At 41.1% G+C, this 16,585-nt stretch overlaps 2 protein-coding genes across 2 annotated transcripts; both read right to left on the bottom strand.

The window, feature by feature from the left end:
* Positions 1-591: 591 nt before the first annotated feature.
* LOC138025550 (arylsulfatase B-like) lies at positions 592-8,571 on the bottom strand. Its single transcript, XM_068872748.1, has 7 exons — positions 8,185-8,571; positions 6,673-6,759; positions 5,374-5,585; positions 4,826-5,037; positions 3,191-3,411; positions 2,477-2,787; positions 592-1,033 (listed from the first exon to the last, which is right to left on the bottom strand). Exons 1-7 carry the CDS (start codon positions 8,477-8,479, stop codon positions 818-820), a joined length of 1,554 nt encoding a protein of 517 aa, XP_068728849.1. The 5' UTR covers positions 8,480-8,571; the 3' UTR covers positions 592-817.
* Positions 8,572-10,811: 2,240 nt separating this feature from the next.
* LOC138038087 (uncharacterized) lies at positions 10,812-12,350 on the bottom strand. Its single transcript, XM_068883909.1, has one exon. The coding sequence runs from the start codon at positions 12,343-12,345 to the stop codon at positions 11,665-11,667; it is 681 nt and encodes a 226-aa protein (XP_068740010.1). The 5' UTR covers positions 12,346-12,350; the 3' UTR covers positions 10,812-11,664.
* Between the last annotated feature and the right edge of the window lie 4,235 nt (positions 12,351-16,585).

The following is a 16,585-nucleotide window of genomic DNA, read 5'->3' as shown; positions in this document are numbered from 1 at the left end:
TAATCCACGCGCAGTAAAAATGTGTCAGTACAAACGAGGGAACAGCGAGTTTAAAATCTGCTCAATTCGCCCCGGGAGCTTGTTCACAAATATTTGACTTGTTTAATATGGTGGAGTATTTTGCAGGGTGGAAATTCTGCTCCCGAGGATGAAGATTTCCCTTGAAATGGTTAGTACACACAGAGGAGCTTTGTTCCAGGAGCTTGCCCCTGGAGCATGCTCCGGGAGCAAAACCCCTCGTGTGTATCGGCCTTTTTATTAAACAACCTCGTTATGAATTTTGGTTTAAAGAACTTTAAAACCCGGTTGTTTAGATGCTTATTCGTACGAATCTAAACCATATTTAGTTATAACACACGCTTAACTTTTTGGTGTTCACGGGGTAAAAGGGCATCTTTCAAATGTGAATGATGAGATGTCATTCACTCTTCTGGCTGAATTTTGTGGATTCACCGAATCTCGAATAGACAGTTTTTGACTGTTAAATGTGATACTCGATGCTTGAAGTGAGGCGCGTATATGGCAAGGTTCTAATCTACGGACTTTTTTGACAAAGGTTTTCAACCCTTTCACGATGAATTTACAAAATCCTTTCAATACTTTGAGTTTAAGTTTATTTGCGAGTCATAAAATGGAGAATTATAATTTTAAATTGCCTGTAAGTATAGCCAACACCAAACTTATAATTAAGACCCAGCACAGAGAGAAGATCGTCATGATTTCTAAAAAGTTCAAATACTCTTTCCAAAACGTCTCAGGAAAGTGTAGGGGAAAAAAACACACTAATGAACAGACTTTTGGCGTTTCTTGTCTGTGCCTACTTCCATGGTCCCCAAATTCCATTCTTTTGAGCTTCTTTCAAAGCATCTTCATCAGGGCCTTTGAATAAAGCGGGAACGGCGCTATGATCATAATATTCCATTCTTTTCTTCATCTCCTTGACAACATCAGGAAGAAGTTGGCTCAGATCATGTCGTTCCTCTGGGTCAGCGGTTATGTTGTAAAGTGCGATGTTCACTTTCCCGGCATTGGCCTGTGTGGCAAAACAACGACAATGTTCAGATAAATTTACTGACGTCATTGTTTACATATTTAAAGCGGAAATAGACCCCAAATAAAATAAAAAGGAATTGGACCCATATCTTCGTGAACTCGGGCTTTCCTAATGTCCCGGATTGTCAAATGCCTGAGAACAAAGAAAAAGGAATAAAGTAGAGATGTCGGCTAGATTATTGGGTTATTTGGTTATTATTTAGGTTAGAGTGATCGCAATGATTCTCGTTATGTTCACTCATAAATCTTCCCTCGTAAAGTGATCTCTAGTAAAGTTTGCGGACCTACCCGATCCGAAAACTCTCGACATCTTTTTGTGTGGGTCTACCGGGAACAGTGTGTGCATTTGTACGTGGTTTGAGCATTTGTGCTTACTTTCAACGCCGCCATTTTCGTTCAACGCCACGTATGCACATTGGCTCAAACTTCGCGCATGCGAAATAAAAGATGAACCAGTCATTGCACAACCATGCCACGCATGAGCTTTGGTTAACTTCGCACATGCGCTTTACAAGCTTCAGTGTGATTTGTGGCTGAACCGAAAAAAAAAAGCTGAAATTTAACTTTGGGCCTTTCCCCAGAAAAAACCGAGAAAATAACGTGTTGAAACTCCCTCGCAGCCATTTTTAGTGCCTTCGCGCAACGCTCCTCCGTGTGTGACAGCAGAAAAAGCGGATGCAATTATACGTGAAGTTATACATAAATATTGCTGAAAAATCTAACACAAATCCCCTTCATATAGGTTGCACCTCTCAAAGCAAACGTCTGCAAATTTAACCGTTTTAACTTCGTAAAAGCAATGGAGGATTAGTGCGCGGCCTTGGTGCGAGAGGTCCCAAGTTCGATTCCCTCATCTCGCATCCTTGTTTTGACATCTTTCCTTTCAATGTAGCTTAATTAAGTAGCTTTAAATACCCGTAAAACGGAGCAGTGATGGAGAGGGGGGAGTAAAACGAGTGCACCGTCGACCTCAGGTTTGGCAGTGAAATTACTGTTACAAGTTATTGACGTTAAATATGGTTACTTTACTTTTTACTTTTATAATAATTAATGGACGAGAATAAACTCTTCTTGCCAAAATCGCTCGCTTGACCGCGTATGAACTAAACTTCTCTTTCGCTGACAAGTGCGGAAGACTCAAAGTGCCTATGAAGTAAAAAATATTTAATGCCTATTTGAAAGGATTTTCAAAATAATGAAGAATCTTTTCCGTTTTGAAGTATCTTTTTTCTTTTCAAATTAGCAAATTGATGACGTCATCAGTAGTTGACGCAAAATCAAGCATATCTCTGAAATTACACATTCAAACTTGGCGTGGCAATTAAACAAGGAGGAGAAAAGAACACAACGTCACAGACCACGAACTAAAGTAATAGCGGATAATAACTGCGCTTTTATCCCAAAACACAATCTCATGGCTTACCAGATAGTTTTCAATCAGTTCCTTTAAAACTTCCTCGTCTCTCTCCTCAGTAATCATCCCATTGGACATAAATTCCTCGGGGAAAACGCCTCCTAATTCGGGTGGCTTAAACCAGGTGATGTTTGGCACGTTCATCAACAGCTTCATGCTGCCGATTCGGAGTCCCTTGCCTTGATAGATGCCAGGCAAAGAAGCATTCGGATCAATATTGAGCAAAATTTCAGTCCGAGGAGACGGCTCTCCTAGAGATATGGTGTTCCACACATCAAAACCATCAACTGGGATGGGATTTCGCGGATCAAATGTACCACCTGTTGCAAAATAAAAGTCAATCGTGCTTATAACTGCAACAATCGAAAGCAGACGTTGAACTAACTATGGAAAGCATCCTGGTATACAGGCAAAAGAATGACCGAAAACTGATCCTTTTACCTTTTTCTCGCATAAATGACCCGGCATGAGTATTTTGCATAACGCCGAAGGTTATAAAATCGGTATTTGACGGTAATAACTGTACACATACGCAACGATAACTAAAATCTAAACATTATGGAAATCGGCGCTTAGACCTAATTACCGAGTAGACATGCACTACCATAATTTAAAGCTAACTTTTCGGCCTTCCGCCTTCGGCGTTCTTCAAAATACCCCTGCATTCCCTAAACTTGATGCCATGTGACAAACACAAGCGAAAAGAGCATAATATCATTTTACCAGCCAAATTAATGAGGGTAGGAAAGAAATCAGTGATGTGAAGCAGTCCTTCGCATTTCACGCCTTTTCTTTGTAGCATTTTGCCATGAACAAAGCCAGTACTTCTCACTCCTCCCTCCCACAAGGTATGTTTGGTTCCTCTGAGCGGCCAGTTGTATCCTCCGAAACCCGGTTGTCCGCCATTGTCAGTGCAAAAGACAATCAATGTGTTGTCCCAAAGCCTACGGTGAGAAGGTTTACATGTGAGCAGAACGACCTTTTTCTGGTGTAGTGTCTGGTGTATGTCTCCATCAGTTAATTATTTTAGTTGGCCGACTCAGTTTTCAGTAAAAAACATTTTTAAAAACAGCTTTCGAGTCCTGTCAAGTGAACTTGAATACTTTTACAACTTCAAGGTAGCCTGGATGTTTACATTGGGGACGTATTTCAGCCGATTTATCATCTTTTTCAGATACGGAACCCCATCCACTGAGGAATTTGCCATAAGTTACCCTGAATGCAAGAGGATCTTCTTCCCGCAAGCCGTTAACAAGGAACAAGGGTTGTACCTCCCTAGAAGAGAGATGTAGCAACGACACCGGCTTGTCGACGAAAACATCTCTTTAGAATATTCTTTAACTCTTTTGCCATTCTTTCATCTCATTTACGTTGTTAGTATCATATGAGCGGTTTTGTAAAAAAAAAACATCAGAGAATGAACGATTGCCTTTGTATGCTCACGTTAATTAACGTCGAAACCGTTGTTAAGGCCCGGAAAAACAGCTTTAACGTTTGCTTCAAAATCCGTTCAATTTTGTTTGAAACCGTTTGCCCATCTCAGCAGTCAACATCGTTCAACAAAATCGAATGGAACGACCCTTTACGGGTGGTGCCTACTATTGTTATTGTGCATACGTTCTGCGCGTCTCGAGATACTCGGATTTCCCATTGCTTGTGCTTATTAATATAGGGGTGTTTTTGCGCGGTTCAAAACTGTGCGGAGAAAGCAGAACTTAGCAAGTGATCTTGGTATCCAAAAAGAAAATTGGGGGTAACCATACATTTTTCAGAGATAACTGACCTTCAATTTGGAAAAGAACGCCATACATTGCTTTTTATTTTAAAACCTTGGCAAATATTGTTGATTAATTATCGTCGAAAAATGCGTGGTTATTCCCAATTTTCTTTTTGGATTTCGATAACACTTGTTAAGATCTGCTTTTCCCGCATATTCAGTAAACCGCGCAAAAATACCTTAGAATTAGTAGGCACCGTCCTTAAATGTACTAAAATCCGCGCATTTAACCAATAATATTATTGTTTGTAGCGTTGTCGTAGCTTTGGCCGTTGACTATGCTTCAACTCCCAAAATACCAACGATGCGGCTTTTTTTACGTCTCAGGTCTTTTACGTTAGGTAGCTAAAAAGATTAACCGGCATTTCAAGATGTCATTGCACACGCAACAGAATCTCATTGGTCACTCGGATACCGGTAGAGTGGTGTCGGGATCAAATGAACCTGTTTTGCCAAACTAAAAAACTCTCTCGACTGAGACAGACAATTGGTAGGCGTTTATCTTACCTAGGCCCGGGTACCGAAATCCTGTACCATCTACAACTGAACAAGGATGAGATAAATTATTCCAAAAGACCTACCCCTTGTCTTTGAACGCTTTTGTAATGTTTCCCACAGCTTCGTCCATAATGTCGACCATACCCGCGTGTACCCTCCTCATCCGTTGGTTAATGAAGCCGTATTTGTGAACATACTCTTCAGGCGCTTGGATTGGATTGTGCACGTTTTGAAAGGCCATATACAGGAAAAGGGGTTGTTCTGGGTCATGATATTCCACTATCTCCTTTACTCTCTTAAGAAGAAAAAAACATTAACGAACAAAAGGAAGGTCAAATGGTTGTTCACCACAGATGCTGGTTGCTCAAAAGGTCTGCTCACCACATCAGAGGCGCAGAATTCGAAAATTTACTGCACGCTTTCGGCTAATCAGAAAAGAGATAGTGACTTCAATGTATAATAATTATAGTTATTATTACTGAACACAGCGAAAGACATGCTGTCGAGGGTCGTATAGGTTAGAAAACTGTAATTGTAGGTTGTTGCGTCTTCATCCTCAAATAAAGTTAAATTGTATTGTATTGCATTGTATAATCAGTTTTGACCGACCACTGAATATAAGTTTTCTGACCTTAACATACTCATAGGTGGCATATTTTCCGTCTAAGTTCAATACTGGCTCTGTTCCATTACGGAAATCCACCACTCCATCGCGTTTGTGATTAAAATGATCCTCATCACCATTCCAGAATCCATAAGCTGTGTCAAAACCTCTCTTGGTTGGTATATACGGCCACTTGTAGAAGCCAAGATGCCACTTTCCTACCAAATGGGTAGCGTAGCCTGAAGGGAAAATAGAGAGAAATCAAAGTTACCCACAGGCAAATATTGTGAACAGTGAGTGAACAGTGCCGGATGCGGGGAAATAGTTAGTCTTGGTATGACTGCTATTTTAAACACAAGGGAGCTAACAGGTAGAAAAACAACTGATTTTTAGATCACGGGTCGTGTATAGCAGCGCTCGTAGTCTCGTTATATTTTAATTGCAGCACCTTTTTTTTCATTATTTCTGTTAAGGACGGTGCCTACTACTGCATGTCATTGCGCATACGTTCTGTGCATCTCGAGATACTCGGATTTCCTATGGGTGATGCTTATTAATACAGGGATATTTTTGCGCAGTTCAAAACTATGAGGAGAAAGCAGAACTTAGCAAGAACTTTTGGTATTCAAAAAGAAAAATACCTTTGAATTAGTAGGCACCGTCCTTAAAATTTACTAGTCTTTTGCCTTTTATTTGCGGGGCAGCGAAACGATCACATGAAATTTGCACATAACGAAAGAAACTTCGTTTTTATAAGTTTTGCTAAATTATAGTCTTTAGGAACTGAGCCGGACTCGGAGGGCATTGTCATAGATAAGTCTTTTTTTCAAATCGAGCGTTTGAGAACGGTTTCTCCCTACCTTCTTCCACAGATCCGCGGCAGTGAAGAAAACTATACAGCAGATGCGAACTCTGTTTGTAACTGCTGTAATACGGGTTGATTTTGCCTACTTTAGAAATTAGATGGCAGGCAAAACGCGAAAGGCGGGTTTCATTAATTAATCAAACACACCTGAATGGGGGAGGGAACTGATGACCCATGTAAAAAACGCCAACGTAGACTGCGAGCAGTTTGTCTTGTGCTCGAAAATTCGCCGAGAGAACGTGCTTTGTGAGGGCAAGAGAAAATGAGGGAAAATGAGGGGCAAAGTCGCGAGTCGCGAGTAGCGCGGATGTAGGGAGTCTCCCTACACCCGCGCTACTCGCTGATTCGCCCGTCGGATATCACGTTATCTCGGTGGATTTTCGAGCAAAAGAGAGACTGGTCGCAGTCTAACGCAAACAAGGATTGGGAAGCCCACAGTATATTTCCACTTCAGTGCTTACCAACTTTTCTAAGCTGTCCTGGAAGAGTTTGGAAGTCTAACGGTAATGCAAACGGATCAGAAGGGTGAATGACCGCATGTTGAAGACCTGGTAGACAAAATCCAGATAAGTGACAATTTGAAATCGTCGCTGACACTCAGAGAAGTAGGGCATTTCCGAGTTCATGCCGGTCTGCCTCCTCTTCAAAGCGAGTTTAAGTGCAAAGGTTTTCTTATGGTGAAAATTAGTTGCCCCGCAACCGAGAAGCCCAAGTGTAAAAAGGGTGCGCAAGGTGGTATCGGTAGTGTTCACCGAGTTTGCGAGGTGCTCTGGGTAACTTGAGTCACTAGGCACTTGAGTCACTTAACTTTACTTTATTTAACGCATAGTCTCAGTATCAACATTTCCAAACAATCTTCGATCATGTTTACAACACTTATTCATAGATGATGATAATACGTACTGAATTACACGTCAGTAGCATAATATGAAGACATCACAATGTGCAGCACACATTAATTGGAAAACACCTCAACTGCCACCCGTGTTATCTTAGGCGGGGGCAGATGTAGTGAAAACTATTACCAGTGTTTAGTGGAAACTTCGCACTGAGACTCGCTTTAAAGAGGAAACAGGCATAAACTATTCTGAGATGTCACATTGCGTGGGTGGGTTAAATTATTGGGATAAAGTACAGCATACCTAAATACACGGTTTCAGCGGTGAAAAGGTGAGCGATGTATCCTTGGACTTTTCATTGGGCTGTTTGCTTCTATTTACTCAAGAAGCTAAAGAACTCTTTTCTCCACTCGCCGCAATTCCTAAGGTTGGCTTTTGACCGCGTGCCAATCCTGGGGATTAATTTAAAGCAAATGGTTCGAGGACGGCCAATGTTACTTAGGTAACTCTGGGTGCCCGCCAAGAATTACGCCCCATTTTGGTATTTCAACGCTTGATTATTATGTACATCTAAACTTTGCATAAAGAACGAAACTGACACAGGTATTACCGGAACTGATCTCAAAGATGCTAACTAAAAGCGCCTTTTCACTGGCATATTATAGGGATGATATCTGCTTACAAACAATGCTTTTGTTATTCAAATAAGCCAACCACAGGAACAAAAGACCCTTTGTTTCGACAGCCAATGAGGCTCTGGTCGACACATTTATGACAATAGGTAACGTCAACGATATCTTCGCTAAAATGTGCGGGCTTTATTCCTTATTTCTTCTTACCACACACTGATTATCATTACCGGTCGGGTCAAAATTTCTGGTATCTACAATGATACAAGTTTGTATTACCTCAACCTAGATAAACAATTCACACACTCTGTAACCAAATTTATTGCTTCTATACATTCTTCAATCCTTTACATGACTTCAGTAAAAAAAAGTCATTCAATCTTGAACCTTTGAGCGTCAAGAAAATTGATAACTTTTTTCGGTTAACTGCGCCAAGCGTTCTCCTTGTAAACTTGCGAAGATCGTATATATCACACCTTCCCCCCAAAAGTAACTTGTTTGGTACCTGTATGAATGGGATATCTTCCGGTCATCAGAGCCCCTCTAGCAGGTGTGCAAACTGGTTGAGCGTAAAAATTGTCCAGTATCACTCCATCTTTGGCCAGTGAATCTAGATTTGGAGTGTGGATCTTCGATCCGTGATATCCAACATCGATCCAGCCAAGATCGTCCGCTAACATAAAGAGTATATGAGGCTTGGAAGGTTTTGACTTACCCTCTGGCTGTGCAGTTATCAAAGAGTTGACGATTAGAAGACAAAATAAAGAAAGAAGTGAAATTTCCTGTGATGTCATTTTCATGCAAGCGATTAACGCTAGAACAAATGCATTTACGAACTATAACATCCCCGTCCCGTGTAGACCAAGTTAGAGAATAATAAACAGATACTAGTGAGCGCGTGACATTAAAAACACAAAGAATCGGGAACTATGGTAACCTTCCCATGGGGCTATTTACACGGAAAAGCCTTATTTTAGAGGACACAACAATTCTTCGGTTGGACATATTTTGTTTTCCGTTTATTTTACCTTAGTTTGCAAACTCATGCCCTGCTCACAAGCGAGTCCAGAAGCGAGCTTGTTCTTTACCGCTCTAGTCTTAATTCTTTCATGATGTCACAGTCATTGTTGTTCCGAGGTGCTAACTGAGATCTGGTGACTGTCACGGGACAATCCCATAACATCCTAACTGTAAGCCCATAACTTGACCCGGCGAAAATGGCATCGAAACAAATTGATTTTTTTTTCCTCATTGGGTCTTCTTATCCTCAACTCTTTGATTGCTGGATGAAGGGGTTAATTTCTTAGGAAACTGTGGATTTATCAACGCGTTTATATGATGAATTGACCACCGTTGAGGAATTTGAAAGCTGACGCCTCGCCGTTTGTTGATCTCTTGCGGAAAAGTCGCGAGAAGGCTGGGGCGGGGGTAAAGAAGAAGCCCTTTCACCCAACCTTTCACCCGCCCCAGCGTTCTTGCGCCGCTCGAATTCTTTGCCCTATGAAGTTAGCGGCGAATCCCTAGGGTTCAGTATTTTACCTGGACAGGATGATAACAGTGGGAAAACACAAGATATAAGATAGAGTACCTAAATCATAACTTCATTAATTTAATGGGTTTCTACACGAAGCTAGACCTGCCAAAAGTCGACCATACGAGAATCCCAGGAGAAAATGTTTTGGCGAGCTAAGCGTGATTTTTCGGACGCGAAGCGGATGAGCGAGCGACGAAGCGCCATCTACATGAGACGAAGGACTTTTCGAAAGTCTAACACAAAGCTTACAATCTTTCTCTTGCAAACACTAATTACTGTTTACGAGAACAGTTGCGCTAGGCCGGCATGCAGACTGTTCCAGTGACTTACCCTTGGTAAAAAGCGGCATTTACATGACGGCGAGATTTGTGATTTCTTTCGTCGCTATATACGAGCGGTAAAAAGAACACCAGGATTCTATCTAGAATTCATTGCTCGGTGGAGGCGCGGTGGCCTCATGGTTAGTGCGCTCGACTCCGGATCGAGTGGTCCGGGTTCGGGGCCTGGCAGGGGACATTGTGTTGTGTTCTTGGGCAAGACACTTTACTCTCACGGTGCCTCTCTCCACCCAGGTGTAAACACTAATTACTGTTTACGAGAACAGTTGCGCTAGGCCGGCATGCAGACTGTTCCAGTGACTTACCCTTGGTAAAAAGCGGCATTTACATGACGGCGAGATTTGTGATTTCTTTCGTCGCTATATACGAGCGGTAAAAAGAACACCAGGATTCTATCTAGAATTTTTTGCTTGGGGGAGGAGTCCCGAGTGGCCGAAGGCCACGAGATTCCTAGGGGAATCCGGGGGCATGCCCCCCTCGAAATTTTTTTAAGATGATTATGCACTGACATGCACTCTGGTGCGTTTTAAGACACAATTTTGAGAAATGTTACAGTGGTATTTAATTTCATTTTTTAGTCATTAGATCACATTCTGATGACCTGTGTACATCAGAGTCTTCTTAATCCATGGTTTTCTGGTTTACAAATTTGTCCATGCTGTCGCTATTCAACTCATGACAAGCAGAATGTACAGCGCGATAACCCGAGCCTGCTGTAAGTCAAGCAGTTTCTAATACTCCATGGTCTTTGTCATATAGTGTCCTTAAACAGGGAATACTTACTTCATGTGAATTATTTTCATAAGACTGACCTGACCTTCTGGCATCTGGATGATTTTCTGGTATAGTTACTTATATACTGTAATAATTACAATTTTTTTTTTTTGGGGGGGGGGGGAAGCTTCTACCCCTCAAGTACCCTAAATAGAACCCTGAACACATAATTATTTCAATCTGCAAGCAAGTTTTACCTGTCTGTCTGTTTGTTTTACCATTTGAATACACCGTGTAGCGCAATTTTCCAACCAAAGAAATTCCATCGCCAATCTCAATCCTATTGCGGTAGTTTAGGCTGGCCGTAAATTAACTTCTTGTTAGATATGGGGTACAATATATTTTGTTGTTGATAATGGAAAGCAAAGGAGACTGTGTTGAATCTAGGCATTATAAACTTCTCCATTTGTCATAGGTAGGAATCCTTTCGCGTATTTTACCTGGACAGGATAATAACAGTGGAAAAACACAAGATGACAGAGTACGTAGATCATAACTATATTAATTTATATGGTTTCTACACGAAGCTTACAACCTTTCTTTCGTAAAGACTAAATACAGTTTGCGAGATTTGTATTTCTCATGGAACATAAGCTAAGCTTCTTCAATGACACTTCGGTGAAATGTGTTGAAACAGCAATGCAGTGGTGTGAGGTTGTCAGATCTTTGCCCACTGTTTCTTATGGCAGGTTACGGTAACAATTATGAATGGGACATCAGTATCTATTGAAAATCAAACGAATTTCTTGGGTATTACAACACTTCTTTCATACTTGGTTACTGAAATGTTCTGCCACGGCATGACTATTCCGGGGGTGCGTTAAGGGGTAGGAGGTGGGGGTCGGGTGAGGGGTAGGAGGTGGGGGTAGGGGGTGAAGGGTACCATAACTGAAACAACTTAAACCTTTGCAAAAGTGCTAACCTGAGGCCTAAACACTAATAATGTGTAGGCATAAGGTTAGCATTTTGGTAAAGGTTTGGGTTATTTCCGCTATGGTACCCTTCACCTACTACCCCCTCGTCCCCTACCCCCAACCTCCGGAATAGTCATGAATGCCGTACTGCCAGGCATTTCCAGGTCTTGATCCAGTCTGGCTTCTCTAGCAACGGGACCTCAGCCATTCCATCAACTTGCACATCTTGGACGTTCTCTCTGTTAGCAGCACTTTTTTGTACTTCTTTAAACGACAAAGCGAGGATAGCACAAATACTATATGCGAGATTTCAGTGTTTGTTGCTACATAAAGAAGGGGGGGGGGAGGGGGGGTTAAAACCTAAGTGAGTATAGATTGGCCGCGATCTCTTAAGGGTCCTGATACCTGTTTCCAAAAAGTGTTTATCATTTTTCGGAGCCAGTCAGGTTAATTAGGTATGGTTCCCACCTAAATGAGTCCACAACCTCAACATTCTCATCTCGCATGCACTGGATAGCTTTTTCAACGGGAGAAACCATCTTTACTCCAAGATTACCACACGTACAACGAGGGTTGCGTGAGGAATCGACGTCACCAAACTCCATGTACAATTCCATACAACTTGGACATCTTTGAACGTAAGTACGCTTTCTTGCTCCGCACAAGTTTAAATCCACGACAACCTGAAGACCTCTGCTGGCGAAAGTCTTCTGTGTCCTCACCGAACTAACTCGCACACAACTCGTTATTGTACATCCGCCGATCACCAAAGTATTTATTCCCTTTTGAAGCAATTCTGTTTCGACCCAATGCCTGAAGCCATGCGCATGCATTACTGAAGTGCTGGGTTTTATGACATATGGTTGATTTTGATCCACTACTGTTGCTAAACTGCCGTAAACATCGAAGTCTTTTCCTGGGAAAGGACAGCGAGTCATGAGAATGGGGATTTTCCCCAAACCAGAACCAAGAAGGCTTGCACAGTTTTCAAAACTCTTCTTTATGGGTTCAACTTCTTCGTCGGGTAAATTTGCTCGCCAAATTCCATCCACGAACGCCCTCTGCAGGTCGATAAGCAGCACTCCAATGGGTCTTTGCAATGACATCTCTCTCACTCAGTTATAGTACAATTCAATTCCACTTACATGAAACAAAATGTTTACAACAACTTACCGCTGTCAAAACAGTCGGACAATCCTGTTTTCCGTAGCCCCAACCCCCTCTCTTCACGCCGGGTACGCAGGCCATCCATCTCCTTGCTAGCTGGGATGGCGAACTCGGGAGTTTTCGGGAAGATTTCGTCTTTCGCCAAACGAAAAGCCTAGCACAACAAAGGCAGCCCAATTCCGCAAATGTAAAGAAATTATCTGTTTCAGAGAGTACGCGACCCGTGATTGGCCAATTTAAGGAGCCTTACGGAGTTCGCTTTTGTTGATTTCAAGATCCTACAAGTTAGTTTTGTCGTTCTGTACTGTACGTTACATAAGTTACAACTTTTATTATTGTGATGTCCAATTCTTAAGGGGGCTCGTAATAGTTTCTCCTTTTTGCAAACAAATAAATATATTCTGTCCTTAAATACAGTTAGGGTAATCATATCAAGACGAAATTTGTCGAGGGTATTAAGCACCCATCATAGATTTGTCGCATCACATTTTCCTCCAAAATAACGTTACCATGGCAACAATATAAGGCATTTCTTTGAGCCTTTGAAGAAACGGCGCGGTGAAATCTTCCCATTCAGCGTTACCAGATGATGTTAGAAATAATCTCTAAAATATTTAAAATTCAACAAGATCTGTAGGTCAGTTTTTCACAAAAATCACTTTTTTGAAGTATGTCTCTAATTTTTATTTTCATCTACAGAATTTTTTTTTAAATTTGAAGGACAATTGATTGGAAAAAAATGAAAAAAATTCACCCTCCGGAAGCGGAGATATAAACGAGTAAAGTTGCAAATTCAGGAAAAATGAGGGGATTACAAGATCAGCATTTTCGCGCGCTCATTCGAGAGCACGTCTTCAGAGTTTGTGTAAAATTTTCGTAGTTTTCGTGAATAGGAGATTTCTGTTTATATTTCATATGTATAGGAATTAGAAGAAAGGTGAGCGAAATTTGTTAATTTCTGGTGATCCATGATGAGCTGACGCAAGCAGCTTTTAGAATTGCGTGCGTAGCTTACGCGCTTAAGGACAACACGATCTCTTCCTCAAATGAAGGGTTATCCTTCGTTGTCAGTTTGCTGCAAATGAAGTATTATCTTCCATTTAGATTACTCTGTCCCAGGACTTGTGGTAGCAAATAAAAAGAAAAAGTAAAAGCAGCCCTTGGACAGGATTCGAACCCGGATCACACACTTTGAAGGAACTGTTTTTATCTACTTAACCACTAAAGATCAACTGACTAAAAACTGTGCCAATTATTTAGCAAAACTAATTCGTATCTATGTAAAATCATTGCCGAATAATCTAAATCTAAAGCTTGATTTTAAAATGGTTAGCTTTTTCTTGAAGTTTGGTAACCGACAATTTTCACTGTGTAAGCTTGCTTCTTAGCGGGTGTTAATACACCTTCACAGCGGCACTTTTGGAAGAAAACGTTATTGACATTAATAAAAAATGACAACCTCTCAGTTAGTGATGTGGTAGTCTAATGGTTAAGTGAAAGGGTTATTAATCACACATTCCCAGGTTCGAGTCCTCCGAGTCCAGAGATTGGGATTCGGCTTTTAAAAGAAATATGTTCATTTCCCATGATTCCCATCAAGCTTTCTGAACGATAATTGACGTTTAACAGGTAATTTTCTCGCGTTCCCTTCGTTAAATTTTTTTTAAAATTGGCTCAGTTCTAACTGCATACATTTCTCATCAAACGACTTGTATTTTTTTGAAATCTGTCAGAACTAATCGAATATACACTGTATTTATAAAGACGGCAAGAAATAAGTTAAAGCCCTTGCACTCGGTTGGTAAGATGTATGTACACAACAGTCTTCACAATGTCACACTCGAGGACTCAATGTTGAAGGTTGCAGGTTAGGGTTGCAGGTCATTGTTTTACTATATTAAACTGAAACAACCCAAACCTTCCAAAAAATGCTAACCTTGGGCTTAAACATTATTTTCTAAGCCTAATGTTAGCATTAGTAAAGTTTAGGGTTGTTTCAGCCATGGTGAAACAGTGACCTGTAACCTGCAGTTTGCACCCTCCAGACTCAATGGCCATGTCCAGTGTCCTGTATGGTTAAATTCTGGTGAACGGTGATTCAAGCAACTATTTTTGCTTCTCGGGTTGCCACTAGATCTGTAGTAGGACCACTATATCCCACAAAGTTAGAAAAAAAGCAGAATATACCTGAGCCCAAACCAAGAAAACTCAATTAGTTGTTTAGCCAGGGTTAAGATACGGCCCCTGCCAAGAAAACAGGGAAAAATGCAGTCTGCAAGCAACGTGAACTAAGTGGCAGTGTTCAATGTTACAGAACCAAGTTACAGGTTTGAAAGTCTTGCCCTCACCTAGCCGGAATTTCAGCCGCCTCCTCCGCTCGCTAAGTCACTCGGGGAGCGAAGGAGGCGGCTGAAATTCAGGCTAGCCCTCACTCAAATATTGAATATTCATTTCCTTTGCAAATTACTATCACTTGTCTGATAAACAAAAGATCATCACGTTACTCTCATGTGTACTTTGCAAAAAAGGTTGAGAAGTCATGTCACTGAGGTCTGTGAAAAACTTGTGCTTTGTGTTTCACCAGGCGTTCCAAACACCTCGAAACAATAAAAGCACTCCGCTTACGACGTCCTGCTTTCCGCGGCTGTTTTTTGGTGTTAGCTGGTGTTTAGAACCCCTGATGAAACACTCGCACTCGTTTTTGACATATTGCTTACCTATCGTCAATTTCCGAGAACAGAGCAAATTGTGTGGTTGATCATGGATGTAAGAATAGTTTAAAGGTAGAACTTTTGAATAAATGTACATAATTGGGCGTGATGGAGAGTGAGTGAGAATCACCTCAGTCGTTTTCGGCTGCCAAAATCGTCTTCCCAAGAAAGTGATTCGGTTAATGAGGCCGTTCCAGTTTCAACCAAAGATAAAAAATAAGTGTTCTGTGAACATTTTCGTCGAACAGCTGAGGTTAACAGAGGTATAAGTGCCGGAATTAGATCGCGGTGGACTTTTCAAAGACTACGAACCACGCAAGGTTCAAGCCTTGAGTGCAGACATTGCTGAAATGGATGCTCTTTCATTGAACTATTGGGTTGCTCGAAGCATGGTTAGCCCTAACCAGCATTAAATACCATGGAAACCTACAGGTTGTGATACCTCTTAACAAAGAGGCTCTTCCAGGGAAAATTCCTTTTGCTTATTTTTGTTTTTCAAGATCGACTTCTACTAATGTAAAATTTTGCCGAATATCAGCGTTAAATAGTAGCGCATTTGGAAGTAGAGAAATTAACTCCTTGGTTAATTCTTAATCTGGGATTAGCGTTAATCGGCCCAGGTTTCGAGCAACTGGCCCGTGGACGCTAATGAAATAGGCCAAGGTACTGTTGAATATTCGGGGAATTTAAAATGCAATGTGTGTGGGTATTTTTTTTTCCCCCAAGGGTTTAATTTAAGGGTGCGTTCGATTGACCGTATTCCGGAATAAGAATCCGCATGGAATATGAGGTAGAAATCCTTCGTTTTTACGGTGATTCACATAAAAATTGTCAAACATCCGCTAAAATGCTATTTTAAACATATTTTTGTTGTCCTTGCTGCTTCGAAACGCGAGAAACATACCGTTTTAATCATCACTCCACGTATTCTTATTCCGGAATAGAGTCAATCGAACGCGCCCTAAGTGTGTTGATCAGTTTTTGAACAAACTCGGGCGTGTCTTGATCTGTAGTTTCATTGGGTATCAAGACACATACACCTAACCAAAATGGGGCACTCCGATTGGCTAATAACCTTATGAATTATTAATGAGTTTGGGAATAACTAATCAAAGACTTTTACCTAAACAACTTTATTTTTAATAAAGAATTGGTGTTGACAAATATCAAGGACTGTATAAAAATGCCCTTGTATTAAATTATTTTTTTTGACTTGAGAAAGTGAAAACATGCAGGATCAAAATGCTCTGAGTTCCATTCACTTAACATGACTTGTAGGAACAAAAGCCAAACTGGAACGCCCGTAGGCTAAATACACACTTCATCTGTCAAACAGAACATCCATTGTACCTGTATAACTCGAAACACAAGTATATGAACATTTTCACCAACTTTTGCCAGCAACTATCTTTTATTTGTCATGTCGCACCCCCTTCCCTAACCCTACACAAGATAGGAATGGGAAGGC

Source organism: Montipora capricornis, chromosome 2 (genome assembly GCF_036669925.1).
Source record: "Montipora capricornis isolate CH-2021 chromosome 2, ASM3666992v2, whole genome shotgun sequence".
Classification (NCBI taxonomy): Eukaryota; Metazoa; Cnidaria; class Anthozoa; order Scleractinia; family Acroporidae; genus Montipora; species Montipora capricornis.
Note: the sequence above shows the minus strand (reverse complement) of the source record. Positions and strands in the feature narration are given on the sequence as shown.

Coding starts and splice junctions, on each gene's coding strand:
- LOC138025550 (XM_068872748.1), bottom strand. CDS start 8,479: ATGAAAATGACATCACAGGAAATTTCACTTCTTTCTTTATTTTGTCTT. Junction 5,038..5,373: donor CCACCTATGAGTATGTTAAG/GTCAGAAAACTT, acceptor TTTCTTCTTAAG/AGAGTAAAGGAGATAGTGGA. Junction 3,412..4,825: donor AAAGCGTTCAAAGACAAGGG/GTAGGTCTTTTG, acceptor TTCTCACCGTAG/GCTTTGGGACAACACATTGA.
- LOC138038087 (XM_068883909.1), bottom strand. CDS start 12,345: ATGTCATTGCAAAGACCCATTGGAGTGCTGCTTATCGACCTGCAGAGG.